The following is a 19,980-nucleotide window of genomic DNA, read 5'->3' as shown; positions in this document are numbered from 1 at the left end:
AGGGTAAAAAAAAACAAGAGGTACACTTAGATATTGTAGGACTAAAGATAACAGCTGTAAACACGCTAATCTTATCTGAAAATCAGAGGGATTAGTACCTAATATGTGTGTTTTGCCTGAAGATATTTCAGAAAATATTATATATATATATATATATATGAATTGAGTGCTTAATTTACCAGTCAAATGGGGCTGATCATGCAGCAGCTCAGTTCAATTTCAAAAGTCACACATTATGCAAAATGCAGTTCACCATGATTTTCTAACACTAATATGTGTCTCTTGCCCATCTACAAACCCCCCCAGTTATGAGTTATCTCATAGCGGATCAGGAGCATAAACGACTTAACCCCCCCCATTTCCTCCTCCATGCATTAAGCATTGCAGAAGAGGCGCAAGCACAATCTTGAACTGGCTATATAAAAGTACCATTTGTGGAGACAATGACCAGAAATGAAGGAACACTAATTGGAAAAATAACCAAATTTGAGTCTGTTTTGTGCTGATTGCAATGCAAGGATATTGCTGGTGGACATACCATCGTAAACATACAGTCTAAGTAAGTATTTAAGTTTCCATATTTAAAGGAAATAAAATCCCTGCATACAAATTCTACAACCCGCCACAGCTTCTCTTCCCTCAGTAAGGATGGAATGAAAGATGGCTAATTTCCCCACTGATAAATCTTTCTTTAATTGTTGGCAAGTTCAGTCAGTGACACTGATGGGAGATGACACAGAGTTATATATTTATTTATAACCTGAAGGGGCTTTTGGGAAAACAAAGAATATGCTGTCAAACATTTTTCTCTTTTGGCTGCTCTCGACTCATCAGCTGTTTTTCTGAAAAACAGATATAACATCCCGATAATCTTTCCTAGGGGAAAAAAAATGTATTTTTAAAGTTCTCAAATTAAAAATTGTGATACTTTAGTGAATTGATTTTTCCCACCCCTTGTTATATTCATTTTAATACTAGATATAGATTTGTGTCATCACATAAAAATACATGTCATAAAACATCAGTATTCCTAAGCATGCCACACAAGCGCTGCAGTAGGTGATTCTTCACATCTCATTAAGAAATGTATCTTCATGGATCAAATGAGATTTTACTTCAACTACTTCATCATTACCGGTTTTGAGATCCCCGCACCCGAGGCCGCGTGGCCCCTCGGTGCTGGCGGCGGATATGTCAGAAAAACACATTTGTCTACAAGTCCATTTTTTTTATGGTCTAGCCATCAAACTCTACACAACTGGGTTATAAAAAAAAAAGAGATAGAACAGCAGCACTGGATGAACACATTACTGTGATTATAGAGAATGCGTCACCTCCTTCCCTCCCACCGCCTCCCTCTGAGTAATAATTGCCTGTACTCTGGCATGGGGCCAGGATCTTTTACCTTTTTATCACTTTCTTTGGCCACATCTCATCAGAATTCCAGCCCTGGCTAATGAAACTACAGCACACACCGGCATAGGAAGGAACCCTTTCAAACACATCCACCACAATCTATATGTGCAAAGCACACAATCAGCTGACAAAAGCACCTAGTTTCACACTTTGTTCCAACAATTATAACCATGTTTGGAAAGCAACATAACTTTTATGAAAGTTTTTAATAAGTCAAATAAAAAAAATACCTACAGAAACGTTTAGACTTCAATTTGAAAAATGTATATATACTCCAAAATGCTACCATGATTGTTCAGTTTGAAATTACAAAGGACAGAGCAGACTAAACCTGAAACCATATAGACAAGCATCCTTAAACACACAACCACACACTTCTCTGTTTGACTAAAGGTAATTAAGAGGTCAGTCAACAAGCTCATAACTTCCTGACAACTCCCCATGAAAACAACCTCAGTCTTTCTACTTCGCTTTCTTTTTCAATGGCTTTACTTCCTCTTCAACTTGTTCATTTCCTCCCTGCTACATCTCTAAAAGAACCTTCTGTGTTATTGTTCTATTTACGTGACCTTTTTCTCAACAATTCAAAACAATCGCACAATTTCTTCATAGCCTTCAATTTCATTCATCAAGAATGATTGTTCCATATTTTAGCTGTCAGCTACCTGTTTTCTGCATCATTTATCACAAATACAGACAAATCCTTACACTCTTGGTCCATCAGTGAGGTGAATGACATTTAATGACACTCGTGCTCAGTGACAGCATACTTAGGCTGCTTTATTGCTTATGTAGCTTATTTGCTTTGTTCAAATTAAGCTGACAAAATGACAAACTGTTGCAGTTTTTCCTTGGGTCTTTTTCTGATCATGTACTTTTACATCACTGCATCCATTTCTCACTGTGTAGGTTGACAAATGCCATGTGCACTTTGCACTGTGGGACGGCTCCAAGAAGCCAGCTAACAATAGCAAGTTAACCAACAAAACAAAATGAGTTGTGGGTTGACTTGGAGCAGTGAGGAGGTCTAATGCCTCATCGATATTTGGGCAGATAAGCACAGTATTAACATTTTTAAAATAAACAAGTTTACTAACTTTTGAGTCAGGGCATTTAAAAGAGGAGCTTTAGCGAGCAGTGTTGCGTGAAGGTAAAGAAACTTTGATATCACTTTATTTTCCCTGATTATTAGTTCTAATAGAAATTGCCTATAGTAGATGTATTACTGCATTTATTACGACAAGCCTACTACTGCATATGTATACTGTGATGAGTCAACCGCTCATTTGTTCCCGGATCTTGGTTTGATTACCTTCAAACGAACCGCTCTACCTCCTCTTAGCGATCTATCATGAGAAAGCTGAGGGCTACTGAGTTACCATATGTCAAAAACCCGGGCCAAGTTGGGAAATGACCCATTTCAAAACAACTTCTTCAAATGATCCAGGTGTTAAATTGAGAATCTCAATCTAAAAAAAAAAAAATTGTGACTATAATTTTTGCCGTAATCAAGCAGCCCTACATGATGTGTAATGATTTTTGGAAAATAATACTTGTAACATATTCTGTGGAAGTGTATGATTAAACTTCATTGAGGTATATGGCTGGAAGAGCCTTTAAAAAAAGTGAATATCCAGAAAGAAAATGTGCGTCTTACAAACAAACTCATCAGCATTTTCTTATTTTTCTTTCACTCGCTTATCAGTATCCTGTTCCTTCAATCCACTTTTAGTTACGCACAAGTTACAGAGAGAGGTATATAAACTCTAATCATTGGGCTGTGGTGGAAGTGAAGGCAAAGCTGCTGAAACACACTAAAAAACTTTGTGTAAGTCTAAACCTCAATTCTCACCTAACTTAAGCACTGCTTTGAAGGGCACTCAAATCTTAAGCACCACGATGGGAACTCCTAACAAAGAAGCTGATAAATGGGACTACCAGTGTTGGTAAGCTACAGTGGCTACGTGCAGAAAAACACAAGATTAAAAAAATGTGTTTATAAAATGGCTAACATACTTGCTGAGAGGGAAGAAGGTGAGGGGAGGAGGGGAAGACTGAGGGAGGCAGGCAGAAGAATGCAAACTGTCTATGCAACAATTTAAAAGCATGATTTGCTGAGTACTGGGAGGAAGGATTAGGAACTGGACTGCTCTACAACACACACACACACATATCCTGTCTTTCTAATACTGGAACACATTAACAGACTAATAACACAGCTATACCAGATTAGTTTGGCAGGCAAATGATGGACTGAGGGAAAGAGAAAGGGAAAAATACACAGAAAGAAATACAAAGGGAGAAAACAGGATAAGGTGAAGCAGTTGGACTTTGAGTATCTTCCGACAGAAAAGAACGAAGTTCAGAAGAAAGCTGTCAAAGTAGAAGAAAGGGGGGGGGGTATGATAAATGTGAACACAAAGAAAGAAGAATATTGAAAATGTCAAACAGCAAACAAGAAATGGAGAAAGAGGCTAACGCTATCAAAAATAAGGAAGGATGACAGAGGAAGGAGAAGTAAAAACAGAATTAACAAGGGGAGTTTGCAAAGTGCTGACAAAGGTGTGAGAGGGAGTATGAAGAGAGAAAGAATAACAGAGGAGGAAGAGACGATAATGATAGAACATTGTCGGAGAGCAGACCAAACTAGCCTATTGGGGCACTATATTACAATCATAGCGAGGCTGCACATCAAATCATTTTAGAATTTTTAACCAATACACTTGTCATTTTAACACCCAGTGCCCATTATGTACAAGTAGCAGGTTTTGTGGCTTGATGATGTTAAAGGAGGTCTGGTCAGGCTCTTGGTTGGCGCGGTGCTATTTGCTATCTTCTTATTTCCTGCTACCACCCCCCGCTGTGCCATTCCCACGCTGGCCGGCGTGCGGTCACATTACACAGGACTATCCGTGCCTAAGCATGATTACCTCTCATAACGTCGTAATACAACACATGCATGCTTTAAGTTATTATGAAGCGTGCTCAGTTGACAAACAGGCGGACGAGAGAGAGAGAGAGAGAGAGAGAGAGAGAGAGAGAGAGAGAGAGAGAGAGAGAGAGAGAGAGAGAGACGCACGGTCTAGTCTGCGGGCAAGTCCGCGGCCGCACATCAGAGAACAACACAGAGACCATGACAGCTACTTTGTGGCTTATATTGAGTCATTTTAGTCAGATACAGACATGAAACTCTGGATTTCTCCATAATGAAGGCTGTCAGGCCTTGTGTACCCGCGTGCTTGTGCTCGTGCATGAAGTGTACCACGCCGAAGTGTACCAAAGCCAAGGAAGCGTACCGTGCCTGAGCCCCGTGCTGGTAAAACAGAAATAATTGTCTGCTGTATAGAAAAACATAAGGTAACAGTAAACAAAAATACAAATATGATTCTGGAAAAAAGAAGTATGACTTAATAAGACACTTCCTAATCACAATCCAACGCTCCCACTTTCATCCATGTGTTGATCCTATATGTTAAGAGTCTTAAAATGGCTATACAGTCGACTACTCAGTTCTACTTCTAGATGGAACAAAGAAGATCAGGAGTTGGAAATGTTAAAAGAGGAAGAAGAGTTCAAATGACGGGAAAGTGAAGAGCACTGCAGAAATAAGATAAAGGGACAAAACACAGGGAGTAGTTAGGGTTGATATGGATAGATGAAAGAATATTAAGAGGCAAAAAGGTAGCGAGAGCAGGAAAAAGAAGAGGGTGGATAAAGTGAGTGAATCTCAAAGTGCTTTCTTGGTGTCTACCTCACATAATCACAAATACACACACAGCTCCTACAGCTCCCCTTCAATCACAACTGAGGCCATCTGTCCATATGACTGGTGTGCTCTTTGAATAATGGAGCCAATATGAAGCGAGTCACTGAGAAGATTTGGTCGTCTGATGGGGGTCACAGGGTTCCTGCCCTGAGAGCAGCACTGGGAATCAACAGCAGTCATAAAGGAATCATCAGAGGGAGTCATTTGCATTTTACACTCACAACTAAAGCGACTTGTGGCCGCTCCTGTCTAGACCATCATAATTCATATCAGATATGCTTTTAATTTTTTATACAGCAATTATGGAAAACTGGACCTCCATGGCTTTTTCTAATTTCCCAAGACTTTGAAATATGAAAATCATATGGCTCTTTTCATGATATAAAAATGACAGAGCTTTCAATTGTTTTTTTTTATGACTTCAGGGGGAAACCTCAAATGTTATGAAAGTGCTGTTTCATAAAAAGTTGTCTCCGCTTTTCTCCCTTTCAGGAGTTCATATATTTTATACACATTATTACAAAAGTCTGTCTTGTGAATAAAAATGTTGCTAACTGATGGCTCAGAGGTCAAATAGACTCCAATAGAGGTAAAATTGCATCCTCGTGCTTTTGTTGAAGTTCTTGGGCACAGTGCACTAATCTGTATCAAGTAGAAGTTACTGTTAATCTAAAATGATTGCCACAGCGGCAAATAAGAAATAAATAAAAAATCCATTGTAACTAAACTACAGGTGCATGAGTGTCATCCAAGTTACCTTCAAAATGTCATCAAAATAAAGAACATATCATGTAAGTAGTGGGTTATATATGTAATATGGGCACTTCATAGTTATGAGCATTACCTGTTCCAGGAGTTTTCTGTATCTCTGCGTTGCTTGCTGGATGAGATCCCTCACAGTCCAGCCCTCCTTGCAGGGTACCACCACACCTGTTTGCCCAAACGTCACGGTAACCTTCATGATGGCACTGTCCTCTTCATCCAAGATGTATGTTGTGAACAGTGGAGTAAATAATGCAGGATGACTCCAAAGGCTGATAAGTGAGTGGCTTGGTTTGAAAGGCTTATATCACGAAAAAAAACAACTTTTTTTTTTTTTTAAGTAAGTCACACAGCTTGACAAAGTGGTCCAGAGTCAACAGAGCTCCTTACTTAAAGTGCCAAATGTGTTGACTGTCTGACCATGCCATTACAACAGAGGTGATAAGGTAATGACAATCACACCAGTAACGTACATCCGACTCAGATGTCACTTTTTTTTATAGTCACGATTGTCCCATTCCCATTTATTTACCTCAATAACCATCCCACAAGAATGAACACTTATCAGTTTGTATATGAATAGCTGTGTCCACTTTGCAGTAACGCTACAGCAGTCTCTCCATTATTGAGTTGTTGTCATGTCATTATTCACTCAACAGTGTATTATGTCTCTGGTTGACTTCAAGAGGCTAGCAGTCTGTCAGCTAGCTCCTCTTTGCTAAAAGAAAAAACTTGATACTGTAACCTGGTCTGATGACGATAACAAGCAAAGGATGAGAGTTTTCGGTCGTCCGTGATGTTATGTATCCTCACGGCCTGCTCAACGAGTCAGGTAGTTTGTCACTGCTCGTATTAACAAGTAAACAAAAGTTTATCCAAACTTTCACATCAGCCAGCAGGCTCTCTCTCTCTCTCTCCCTCTCTCTCTCCCTCTCTCTCTCTCTCTCTCTCTCTCTCCCCCTGCGCTAGCTAACGTTAGCCACCTTAGCTGAACTTTGGAGGGAGGGATGCAGTCTCACAGGCATCATTCCTGAAGCTTTTTTCCTCACGCAAGTTTTCCTTCTCCCGAGCGGTGACTAACATTCACTTCATCACCCGACACGCACAGCGAAGCGACGCCACTTGTTGTTTTTTTTCTCCACTTGTGGTCACATAACAAAAGCCGAAGTGAAAAATGACCGCAGAACTTTGTGTTGGAAAAAGTTTTTTTGGGGGGGATTCCTTCACTGCCTGTTGTTGGTCCGCTCCTGGCCAGTTCCTGACCAAGCTCCTCCGCCGCTTGTTACTGTCACTTTCTTAAAGGGGAAGTACAAGTATAACTTTAGAGGGGAAACTAAACTGGAAACTGTGGAAGCCCATTTCCGCCAGTAAAAAAAATAAAAATGAAAATAATAAAGTCTCATAATTTCACTTTTTATCTAATTATTTTGACTTATCTCATTATTATGACTATATATCTCATAATTTCACTTTTTATCTAATAATTTTGACTTTTTATCTCATTATTATTACTTTATATCTCATAATTTCAACTTTTTATCTCATTATTATGACTTTTTATCTCATAATTTTGACTTTTTATCTCATTATTATGACTTTATTATTTTCATTTTTATTTTTGTAACTGGCGGAAATGGGCTTCCATATAAAAACAGCATTATGCTCGGACCAATTTAAAAAGTATGTGTATTTCCATTTGTGGGGTGGTTTTGTGGAATGCTCTTGATGAAACGATTAAACAAAGTATGAATATAATGCAATTTAAAAAAACTGTACAAAAGATATATATTTGAAAAGTACAGAAATGAGGAAGGAGAATGTAAATCTCACAGCTGTTAATGGCGCCTGTTCATTTTGTTCTTTTTTTTGTTTGTTTTTGTTTTGTTCTGTTTTTCTTAATAGCTCGATTGGAGTATTTTTTTTGTATTGTCCGTTTATTTTATTTTATTGGATTTTGCATTTGTTTATGGTGAAGAATGGGGGTAGGACTTGACAAGCCGAGGCTTCTTCCTATCCCTTTTCGAACATGTCTAATGTGTATTATATTGAAATTGGCTTTTTATTTTTTTTTTATACAGATTTTTTTTTTTTCCATTTGTTTATTCATTTTCATCTATTTTTTAATCGTTCGAAATAAAAGAATAAAGTAAAGTACTCCATTTACCACTCGGATGAAAGGGCAGGAAGATATTGCTCAACTCATGGATCCTCCTTCTCAGCTACAGTTGCTGCTCTAATAACACGATGTCATGTGCGAGAGAATTACGAGTCACTGGTTTGAAGTGCATCTGAATTCACTTATCAGGAGACATTTTTAGAAGCATACAGAAAACTGCTGCAGAGTTAAAATGCACTCTAGCCTTTTATTAGATCAATGTAGCATACTTAAATTAGCAATCCTGCACTCCAAATAATTATAGCTGCACTAATTTGCCTACATTTTCTGTCTAAATGAGAAAGGAAAATGCTGTTGAGTGTTTTACCTTTAAAAAAAAATGTTAGGTAACAAATAATCATTAGTTTTCCTTCAGTCATGTTTCTTTCTTGCCTTCTTCTAACAAAAAATATTTTAAGTTCATTATGAACAATCATATACATTTCAGTTGTTTTATGTTTGTATAATTTTACCAATTATTAATGACAATATTGATTGGAGTAGCTTAATGTATAGCCATGTTTATAGTTAATTTTAGCCGGCTCTATTACTTTAAATCAAAAGTTGTATGTTATGTCTATAAAATATATTTTTTCATTTTTTTTAAAGAAGGGTGTAACTTTAGTCTCACAGACTTCACCCTGTAGAAGTAGACACAACTACTTATTCAAGGCTGCATGTGTAGTTATAATGTCTGTCTGTCATGGCTTAGAATGAGATTCTTGAGTAGAGTTACTGGTAATGTTATTGGTAACACCTGTGCTCTTCCTACAATGACAATCACAATATGTTCTGCAAAAGAGGCCGTTTCCCCTAAATATGAGGATGTTTCAATCTCAAATCATAAACAGTGTTGAATGCCCTTCATACTCTACTTACTCTAAAATCTAAAATAATACCTGAGTATTTGCAAGCACATGGAAATGATGTTAGCATTTAGCTTATTGGAGCTTATACTTGGACAGATAAACAACTGTGTTGATCAGAAGTGACTTGTAAAATACCCAAATATTACTACAGTATGTATTTTACCATGGTAAAATATCATATCACTATATATCAATATGTAGACTGAACTGTAAAGTTTTTATTGTAGAGGATAATATATGTTGTTAATGTTACTCAATAAAACACACAAATGGACACAAACACTGGACAGGCTCAGTTGTTTTATTACGTCATTATAAATTATAGATGACATGTTTACTTTGTTAGGTTGAAATGCATACATTGTACATCACAGCATATTTCAGGGTACGAGCAGAAGTCAGAGCTATAATATAAAGGGATCGGCATGTATACAGTAGAGTGTCAAATTGGCATCTTAAGAACCTTGAGACTGACTCAAACTGCTGGAAAATCATCAGCTGACAGCAGCTCTGCAATAAAATATTGGAGCCAACAAAAATATGATATTGACAAAACATTTTGGGGTTTTCAGCTGGTTCATCTTCAAAGAGGAAACCCCTCCCTGTGAGGTGGAGTTTGGCTTTGTAATTAGCAGCTCAAATGAATGCATGTGTATGTCTGCTAATTGATTTTGGCTAGGTTTAGTTTCTGGGTCACTGAATTCCATTGCTACTAATGAACCCAGAGGGAGAAGGAACATTGTGCACGCAGGCATTTTTCTTCTTTCTTCTTTGGTAAAAGTTTCAAAGTTAGAAGTGCACTTGAATAATCATTGAGGATATGAATTTTGAAACATTTGAAATATCTACAAAAAGATAAAGAGGAGCACCTCTCTTATATAAACTTTCTCTTTGAAATTAAAATGTTGCTTATTAATCCCACACATGACATGACAGAAATATATAAATACAGTGATATTGTTAAGTGATTAAGTATTTGCCACCATATAAAATATAAATATACACGACATCTTATGGCTGAGGATTAAATCAGTGTAATACAGTGTCTGTATTATATCATTCCTTGTCATCTCAAAGAGTCCAATACAGTTTTTATATAATGTGATGAGATTTGTCCATTATTTTTAACTTGAGTCACTTTATTTTTAAGATATCTTTTTGTATTTGTTTTTTTTTTTATTTCCCCAACTTTTTAGGGCAGTAAATGATAAAAATAAAATGATTTAAAGTAATTGCTAAATTTCAATAGTTAGTCGCAATTAATGACATTTTAAATCGCATATTTGAAATTCAATCATTTGGCATTTAAATATAAAACATTTTAGCCTTTATTTTGAATGTTTGTACTGTCTTAAGCTGTGAGTACTTTATTTGCTGTTTGAATTCAACCCTGCTTTTATTTTGAAATGGACCCTCTGGTATTGAAGGTAGATTGAAGGTTAAGACATTAACTTAACATTATAAAAATAAATTTGGATCAAAAACTAAATGAAAACAGCTAAAGGGGATGGTAAAAAGTCTAGCATTTGATGTCATAAGGTGGATATTACTTTTGACTCAACAGCTGAGCTGTCTAGAGGAGTTTTTTTTAAAGTGAAATGAGAAATTCAAAGACGCAGCAGTTTCATTCTTTTCAATCACTGTGACTACAGGGAGACACTGTTGGGGCTTATCCACAGTGCGCCTTGAGGGTCATAATAGCATTATGATTAATCTCAATAAAAAAAATAATGAATATATTAATCTTAGATCTTAATTAATTGCAATAAACTAGTTAATGCTGACAGCCTTAGTCTTTATCAAGAGGCAGTTGGCAAAGAAAGCACAAGTTTAAAGGAAGAATGTGCAACTTTTTGATCCAGTAGATGTCGCCCTTGAGCACCAGCATGAAACCAAAACAAAGTGTTGTTTGGGGACACCTCCGCCACACTGAATCCTCCGCTCTCCTACGTTGACATACCGCCAACTCCTCTCCCCTTGCGTTTGCACAAAGGAGTTATCAAATTGGAACGCGCCATAATTGAACACTAAGCGCAAGCCACGGACAAAATTGTCCTTGTCTCGAGCTGCATTGTTGTGTTAGCAGGTAGCGCTCTTTAGTCTGCTCGTATAGCTTCACACTGCACGTCAATTTACATGGAATGACCGTGATCTAAAAACGCTTACATGACATTCAATAAGCAGTGAATACAGTATGGTATTCTCCTTTTCTCTAGTTCCTCACTTAAACAGCTTTTATACGCAAGGGCTGGCCATCCCGTCCATGTAAACACGATGTAAATATGGCTCAGACAACATCATCGTCAGCGGGACTCGCGTATCACACATGACTCAGAGAGATGTTTACAGAAGATACTGGATTTCTGCTATATTTAGGAGTAAAATGTTGCACATTCTTCCTTTAAAGTATAGAAAAAATGACTCATAAAAAATGTGTTACCAAATTGTTGGAGCTATGACTGATTTAATGATGGGTAAGTAAGAAATATTTAGTGATATTATGATTTTGAAAAAGCACAATCTGTCTTTTCAGTCAACCCATACATCCAACCTCTACCTGGCTGCCAAAAAAAAAAGGTTCCCAATTGGGTCAATTTTTTTATTTTGACTCAGAGATACACACACTCAGTGTTTAAACCTGCGTACAACATATGGTTCCCCATTTTCTTTTCTCACCCCATATAGTAAAGTACTAACCTCAGCAGTGTTCTGTGTCTTTCCTCCTCCATTATGAACTGTTATGAATCACAGCGAGCATGCTAGGATGTGAATGCCCCCTGCTTCTGGGCCAGGTGCATCCAGTCCGTGGCAAACAAAGCAATATGTGAAGCAGAACATGTCCTTTTACTGGGAGAGAGAAAAGGTAAAATGAAAGAGTGCAGGGGGAGAGAGGAAGGAATTATAAGATGCAGGATGGAGAAACACACAACCAGGGTTCATGTAAAGTACATACTGTACATGAAAGCACTTAAATACATGGTCGCGTCATCATTTATGCTTTTTACAGTCTCTCTGCCGCCTACTGAAATAACACCGAAGAATAATGCTGTAGATCATGTAAGTATATTTTCCATCATGCAGTTTTCCATTATTCTTATAGTTCACCCCCAGCCGCCTCAGATGGAGTGCATTACCAGAAGGCATTCGGAGGTGAGAAGGACAGAGAGGCACATATGGCATTAGAAAACCGGGTAACGGGGCCCTGGTGGCGTAGTGTTTATGTGTGCAACCCATGTACAGAGGCTGTTGTCCTCAGAGCGGGCAGTCCAGGTTTGAATCCGACCTGTGGCTTCTTTCCAGCATGTCATTCCCCACTCTCTCTCTCTCTCTCCCTGATTTCTGACTCTTCTCACTATCCTACATCAATATTGTTAACAAAAACAGAAAGTATTATTCCAAAGCTACTGTACAATTTGTAATGTACCAAACCCTCTTCTAAGGGGGTCATGTACAGTCTCTCATTTCTAAAGCCAGACTTCACTTGAGTACACAGCTGAGGTGAAACTCATGCAGACATGTGGTTGAAGAAGGCTGGATTTATGTTGCAGTATCATGCTTACATAATTATGATGTTAAGATAAAAATGCAATACTGTGCCCACAAAACACATGCTATATGGGTTGATGCTTTTCTGCACTCCAGCTCCAAGGAAAACAACATGGACTCTTCTGTTTTTCCCCTGACATGTGACAATACCAAACTGTGCTGACGTGTGATCTGCTCGACTCTCTCTGCTGGAGATGTATGAACAAAAAAGCCCTCTTTAAACTCAAACAGTACAAGATTAAATTACATTTTAGAGAGGAGATAGGAAATTGAATCCCCCCAGATCAGTGTTTTAATATATGTCTGAGATGACACAAACCAAATATTTAAATGTGGAATGACTTTAAATTGTATTTATTTTATTATGTATTTATTTATTTAATTTTTGCATTCCCAATCAGAGATAGAGAAAGCCTAGGTTATTATCCTCTCTTTTCGGAAATCAATATAAAGCTGTTCCTATGTGTGTTTTGAAGTCTGAAATATGCAGTCTTATCTAGTCTAAACAAATACTCTACTACTCTATTTTAGTAAGAAGATGCATTGAAAAATGATAAAAAGTTATTTCACTAAAGTTGTGCATGACATTTTTCTGTGTTGCATTCTAAATCTCTTTTCTAATAAAATCTTATCAAAAATATTAACTACACAAATTCAGCCAAGATGGAATACCATGCACTGGTGCTCAGTGTGATGCTGAAAGATTTTTCATACACCCCACTGAGGGGTCTTGTATGCTTTTGTGTGCACATGACAATGTGTGTCTGTTGGTGTGTGTGTGTGTGTGTGTGTGTGTGTGTGTGTGTGTGTGTGTGTGTGTGTGTGTGTGTGTGTGTGTGTGTGTGTGTGTGTGTGTGTGTGTGAGAGCGAGAGAGAGAGAGATACAGATGTGGACAGATCAATACTAGGACTTGTCAGCGGGGAGGTTTCGATTAGTTACCACCCCTAAACCCTCAGCCCCCAGTACACACACACACACAGCCACACCCCCATGTCCCAGTGTACGGTGAAAAGAATAGCAGGCTGTCAATAGACCAGTCCACTACACACACACACACACACACACACACACACACACACACACACACACACACACTACTAGTGTGCCTGTCGATCATCCTTCGTTCCACAGAGAACATCATTGTGACACACAAGCCGCTTCTCGCATCACGGGGAGTCCTGGACTTGTTATAGATGGATGGAGGGATGGGCACCCTTGATATAGAACTCAACAGCAAAGCAATCATGTAATCCTTATGTGATTACTTTTTCACACAGCTGAAATTCTGTGGCTTAAAGAATTTTAAAATGGATTTGAAATGACCACTTTTTGGTAGTAGGCAGAGAAGAAATTTTACTGGAACATTAAGTCCTAAGTATTGTATCCTTCTGTTTGAAGGTTTCTTTTTCGTTTAGAATAGCATGTTCTCTTAAAACATACAGTATGCGCAGGTGATTTTGCTGTTTTACACCTTTTAGTATGTGTTTTGAAATACAAGTGATAGTGTTACTGGTATGGCTGGTTTACATGTCTTAGTACCATTTATTCAAAGAAATAAGCAAGCAAAAGAAATGACTTACTTATGACAAGAGAGCAGGTGGTTCTGTTTTTTTTTTTTTTTTTAACCTGGGACTGTATTAGTGACACAAAGATAATCAGAGGAGTAGGCAAAGAGTGGGTCAAATACAGGCAGAGATCATTCACACAACGGCAATAAGAATGAACACTAAGGGTGAGATACAAAAGGGAAACTCTATGAAATGGCAACATGAGGGAGCACACACTGGGACTAAATACACATACACTCAGTGGATAAGGAGACACAGGTGTGGTTAATCAGGGCAGGGCTGACACACAAGGCAGGAACATGAGGAGCAGGATCTGAAAAGACAGAGACAAGGGTGAGTAAAAAACTACAAAATAAAAAAAAAATAAAAACAGGAAATAATGAAAACAAATATACAAGAAACAAAAAACATGACCTAATTTGTGAACCATGTCAACAAGGTCATACTAGCCCAAAACTTGTTTGCATAGTCATGATGAAGTAAATCAGAAGAAGAAGAAGACGTAGAAGATGTAGATGTACTCTATTAATAAAAGCTAGACATTACACCAGTAAAAGTTTGACTGTGAAGAACAGCAAAGTAATGCACAAGGAACAGAAAAAGAAAGTATGTTGTAAGGCCTTGGCACAAATGAGAATTAGAAAAAAAAACACAGACGACTCTTGTGCTGGAGAGCAACAACATTTCTGGACAAAGACATAATATGAATGGGCTGACTCAAAAACCTAAATAACAAAAACAACGTCTCTAATTTCACTTGTGCTTACATCACAGGCAGCCTGGTGTGCAGATGTCCCTGAGAAGCATTTCCATTGACCAATGCTGTGTTTCTTCATAAAGCCAGGCTGCCAAACATTTGGACCATATTTTCGTTTATAAGACAAAGAAACTAGCAGCGTTAAGCAAAACAAGATGACAACATACAGTGAATGACAAACACGAAACAAGAAAATACAGGTTTTCATTACGATCCAGCTTATTTGATACGATTTTGACTTGATTAAAGCATAACATTACATTCTTTACAGTTTTTCTCTGTTGCATAAACACAGTTCCTGAAACTACACTAGGGCCCTGTTTGTGAAAACTCCACATACAAAAACCAAGTACATGTACACAAAATACAAATCATTTCTTGTAAAAGCACAAATACTACATAACTTCATTCAAAACTATTTACACTCTTCTAAAAATGTTTCCATGGCTGTGCTAAATAAAAAACTTACTGTAAGATTTACTTTTCTTATGACATATCTTAAGTATAATAACACTGTTACTGGATGTCTTTGGAGCATGCTGTGATTATGAAGTCAATGCAATGGCGGAACAAAATCTTTTTGTTCTCAATGCTCAAATGAAGATGACATAACTGTGTTCTGTGGTTCTTCTTCCTCTTTTTCCTCTTCCCCCTGCTTATCTGCCTCTTTCTCCTCCCGCATAGCAAGTTACACATGCAGGCAATAGTTGTTGGTAGATTCACTTCATTGTTTGTTTGTTTTTTTTCCATTGAATGTGGATGATAGGAATTTTTTTTAAACATCTCCAGGCTGGTCCTTTAAATCTATACAGTTGGTTATTTTTGCCTTTTCAGGGCAATAAGAATTTGATTTGAGCTGATGAATAGGGCGATGGAATTGGAAGCAGTCTAACTCTGAATGGCTTTCGGAGGATTGGACCAAAAGACCAATGGGTTCATGCCCTCTATCTCACTCCTCTCTCTTTTACAAAAAATATGACATTTTCAATGCATGAAGCAATTTAATCTCTCTCTCTCTTCTATGAAAACGCCTGTAAATGAGCGTCTGTGAAATTAAGGAGATGGCCTGGAGATTGGTCAGTGTGTCGATCTCTCTCCCTCTCTCTCTTTCTTTTGGCTCCATCCATGATTCCCTCTAATACAAAATAGAAGATATTATCAATGCATGAAGCAATTTAATCTTTTTCCCTCCGCTCCCTCTCTATGAAAACGTCTGTAAATGAGTGTCTGTGAAATTAAGTGGGAGATCGTTCTGTTATCTCTAAGGTCGGTCTCCCTCTCCTTCCTTCTCTCTCTCTGCTTCTGTGATCAGTCCATTTGTCAGAGGTCAGACTTGTTCCCATCTGGGAGCAGCATTCTGCCTGCCAAACATTCCCCATTACCTTATGTAAATTCATTAATTGCAGACCCATAACTACATCATCCTTATACTTTGACCTCCTTTATTCCCCCCCCCCCCTCCCACACACACACACACAACCTTCCCTTTGCCCTCATGAAAATAGGAAACAAATAAATAAATAATTGAACATATACAAGTATTTTGTGTCTGGGGCAAATCCACAGAGGAATGAGAGATCTAGAAAGATGAGAAAGCACAAAGTGAGGAGCATATATAACAAAAAATTAGAAAACAGAGAGAAAGACCGGGAAAAAAAATGAATGTAAAAGGTAAAAAAAAAAACAGAGGGCTTAAACAACAAGGCAATGAAAGGACTGGATGATAGCAGACTGACTGACTGTCTGAATGAAATCAAGGATTTTCAGAAAACAGAATTAGATGCAGGGGAAAACATCCTTTTGTTATGTTAAACACGCCATCTCATTGGAAATGTCTTGGCCTGCTTTATTCATTCCAACATTGTCATTGCAAATAATAGTGCAGATTGACACAGAGTCTTGCTTTGGATTAATCTCTAAGCAGTTCAAAGAATTGTACGCAGAATGCAACGTGTTGATGCCCTAAGCTGAGGGAAATGTTATGCACTCCTCGCTGTAAGTGTGTAAGTGTGCAAACTCTTAAGCTGTCTTAGTAAAGGCAGTGAAGAATGGGTAAATGTTATCATCCTCTATGCAAATGAAAGCTCCCTTTCAAGTATGTACGCATGTGCATTGCAGAAAAAAGCAAGTCATGAATCCAAAGGATGTGTTCTTACAGTGCTTCTGCTCCCAGCACCAGTTCTGGAGATTAATATTTTTTCTTAAAAAGCACCAAACACATACATGTATCCCAGTTTGGATTCATTATCGGTTCGCTTTGCCTTTCTTTCTTGACTAGGCATCAGCTAAGTTAATGCTTACCCCATATTGTGAGCTTGGTAACTCATTTTCATCACTTCAGCTAAACTCTCCTCTGCCCTGACACACACCTGCTTCTCCTGCTCCTCTATCTGGTGGGCCATTCTCCTCTCCTCCTTCCAACTGTTTCTGCATAATAATGTGTTAGCTACTGCTGTAGCAAACCATCAAGTAATTGTACCTGCAATGTGGTAGCCTAGTGGTTAGTGCGCACGTCCCATGTACAGAGGCTACAGACCTAGCTCTCAAATAAAGGCACAAAAATAAACCTTACAATAAGATTCTTGTTTTTTTTCTACACTCAGCTCCTTACTTTTTTTTTTTTTTACTATCCATATGATCTCTTAATGAGAGGACAGAGGGGCCATTAAAAGCAGGGATTGGGCCAGCTCAGTGTTCTCAAAGAAAATGAATCAATCGGCAAGTGCCCAATCTTTATGGGCAATAACACAAAGGCTATGCAACTTTCAGAACAGTTTCATAGACCAAAACAAACAATCATCCCTAAGCCATTTCCTATCCCCTTCCTCTTTATAAAAATTAATTCTAGAATCAGATTTAAGCAATGCAGTGTTACCCATTGCTTTGTGGGTAAGTGCTCCCCCTAGAGTTGGCTGAGAAAAGTTTCAATCCTCACCACTTATTCATTCCCAGGTTTCAAAGAGTCTTAATAAAGAAAAACTGCGGATAATTTTAGATTTTCTTTTTTTTGTTTCAATGTTTGTATTTTTTGGAAAACACTTTCTCTTATAAAAGTGTGTGTGTGTGTTTGTCAGAGAACCAGATTATTCCATTGCTACCAGTTCAAATCAATTCCAATTAAGAAGTTGAGAATGTTTTATTTTTCTTTCCTCCACTGTGACAGAAACTCACACAAAGAAAGAACAGAACATTGAAATTGAAATTGAAATTGAAATCGAAAACAATATACAAAAGAAAACACAAATGGACAGCGACAAAAGGAGGGGTAAAGAATCAGTCTAAAAAAGGGAGAGAAAGGATTCCATGAGACGACGAGAGAGTGAAAATATTCAGCTCTGACTGTGAGATGAAGTGAATGTATTTTTTTGGAGGGGGAGGGGGGCAATGTGTATTCAGCTTCACTACAATGCCACAGCTAGCTCAGAAAACACCAACAGATCTATTTATTAGGAACAATATTTTCATAGTCTGCTCATATAAAATTCCATTCGCTCGGTTCACTTCGGCGAAATAGGAGCCACACGTCTGCAGTGTGTGAGATATTACTGTGTGCCTGGTGAAAATGAATAATATATGACTGGCCCGAGACTGTGGTGCTCCTGGAACCGCAGGAAATCATATCCTTCTTCTTCTTCACACATGCTTGTTCAAAAAAAAATGTCTTCTTCTGCAGTTTCTGTTTTGTTTCTGTTTTGTGTGTTTATATACATGAGGGTTGGTCAGTGAACTTTTTAACCTGTAATAGTGGGTGCAGGAATGGAGGGGGACATCACAGCACTCTTAAATTGAATTTTCAACAGGTGCTGGTCTGAACAGGTCGCAGGGCTGAAAGGGGGTGGGGGGAGAAATGCTAAGAGAGAAAGAAGAAACAACGCGTAAAAGAAGGGTAGCAGTTTATATAAAAGGACGAAAAAGGGAAGTGAAAAGTCTGTTTTGTTTGGCATTGAGGTTTGATCACTGCCTATGATACACACACACACACACACACACACACACACACACACACACACACACACACACACACACACACACACACACACTGACCTTTCAGAGCTTTTCCACATTTTTCGATAACCCGCTCTTTCCCCTCCTTTCATTTTATTACAGCTCTGGGTCATTTTCCTGAAATCACACCCAAAAGAACATAATGAAAAAAAAAAGCATGCAGCCAGAGACAGAAGATAGGAAAGAAAGAAAGAAAGGATACCTGAATCTCTGCTCTATGAAACGCAGTACAAAAGATAATGATGATTACTGCAGAAAATGCCCTATTCATCTATTTGTAATTCTATGGCCATGTGGCTGTGTTTCAACCCTCAGCCTGATGGCATACACCTCAGTGACAGGCACTGCATTCTCAAGACGTCAGCATGAATGCTAACACTCCCTCAGATCGATAGCGTTTCTTGGAGTTTGACCCTCTAACCTTCTAGAAGAACTTGGTTTTCTGTAAAGCAGACATTTTCCCTTCGACTTTTACTGGGTGGTGGTGCACAGCAGCAAAACATCTTAAATTATTACCACCCTGAAGGAAATCCATCTTTAGACATTTTCTCTCTTTCTTCTTTTCCACTTTCTTCTCTTCAACATCCTTTCTTTCAATCACAGACACAATTTCAAAGTATGCTTCCACACTATCATGTAATGGGGTGGTTTGAACATTTTGAAAATCCTTATTTTTTGCTCTATGAGTAAACGGAGAATAGCGAAACCTTTGTTTGATTTGATATGCAGCAGGCGACAGCAGCTAGTTAGCTTAGCTAAGCATAACAACTGATTTTAGGAAAACTATTTATTTTTCATGGCCAAAAGGTAAAAAAAAAAAAAAAAAAAAAAAATGGCCTACCAGCTACTATACAACAGAAATCTCATATCGTGCAACCTATGGCAAAGATTTTGCTCAGTTGGTAAAGAAGACGCAGCTATCCAGAGGCTACAGTCCCACTGGTTGTTTGATTGACTCCCCCACTGTCTCTCCCAAAATGTCCTCTCTCTCTACAGTATAGATCTTTAAAGGCATAAAGTCCACAATAAATGATGAAGATTGGCTGTGTTGGTCGTGTCTGTCCGCGTGCTGTCTGTCAGTGTGTGTTAATAGGTGTGCCAGCCCGAGGAGTTGATTGGCAGATCAACTTTTTTT

General features: G+C 38.1%; 1 protein-coding gene across 2 annotated transcripts in view; it reads right to left on the bottom strand.

The window, feature by feature from the left end:
• Positions 1-7,201, bottom strand: part of pard3bb (par-3 family cell polarity regulator beta b) — a 217,342-nt gene extending 210,141 nt beyond the window's left edge. For both annotated transcript variants that reach the window (XM_065961879.1, XM_065961878.1), the window contains exon 1: positions 6,027-7,201. In XM_065961879.1, the coding sequence (XP_065817951.1) occupies positions 6,027-6,143 (117 nt within the window). In that variant the 5' untranslated portion in view covers positions 6,144-7,201. The remainder of the gene's footprint in view (positions 1-6,026) is intronic.
• Positions 7,202-19,980: the final 12,779 nt, after the last annotated feature.

The sequence above is a fragment of the Labrus bergylta genome, chromosome 13 (genome assembly GCF_963930695.1).
Source record: "Labrus bergylta chromosome 13, fLabBer1.1, whole genome shotgun sequence".
Lineage (NCBI taxonomy): Eukaryota > Metazoa > Chordata > Actinopteri > Labriformes > Labridae > Labrus > Labrus bergylta.
This window is presented reverse-complemented; position numbering and strand designations above follow the sequence as displayed.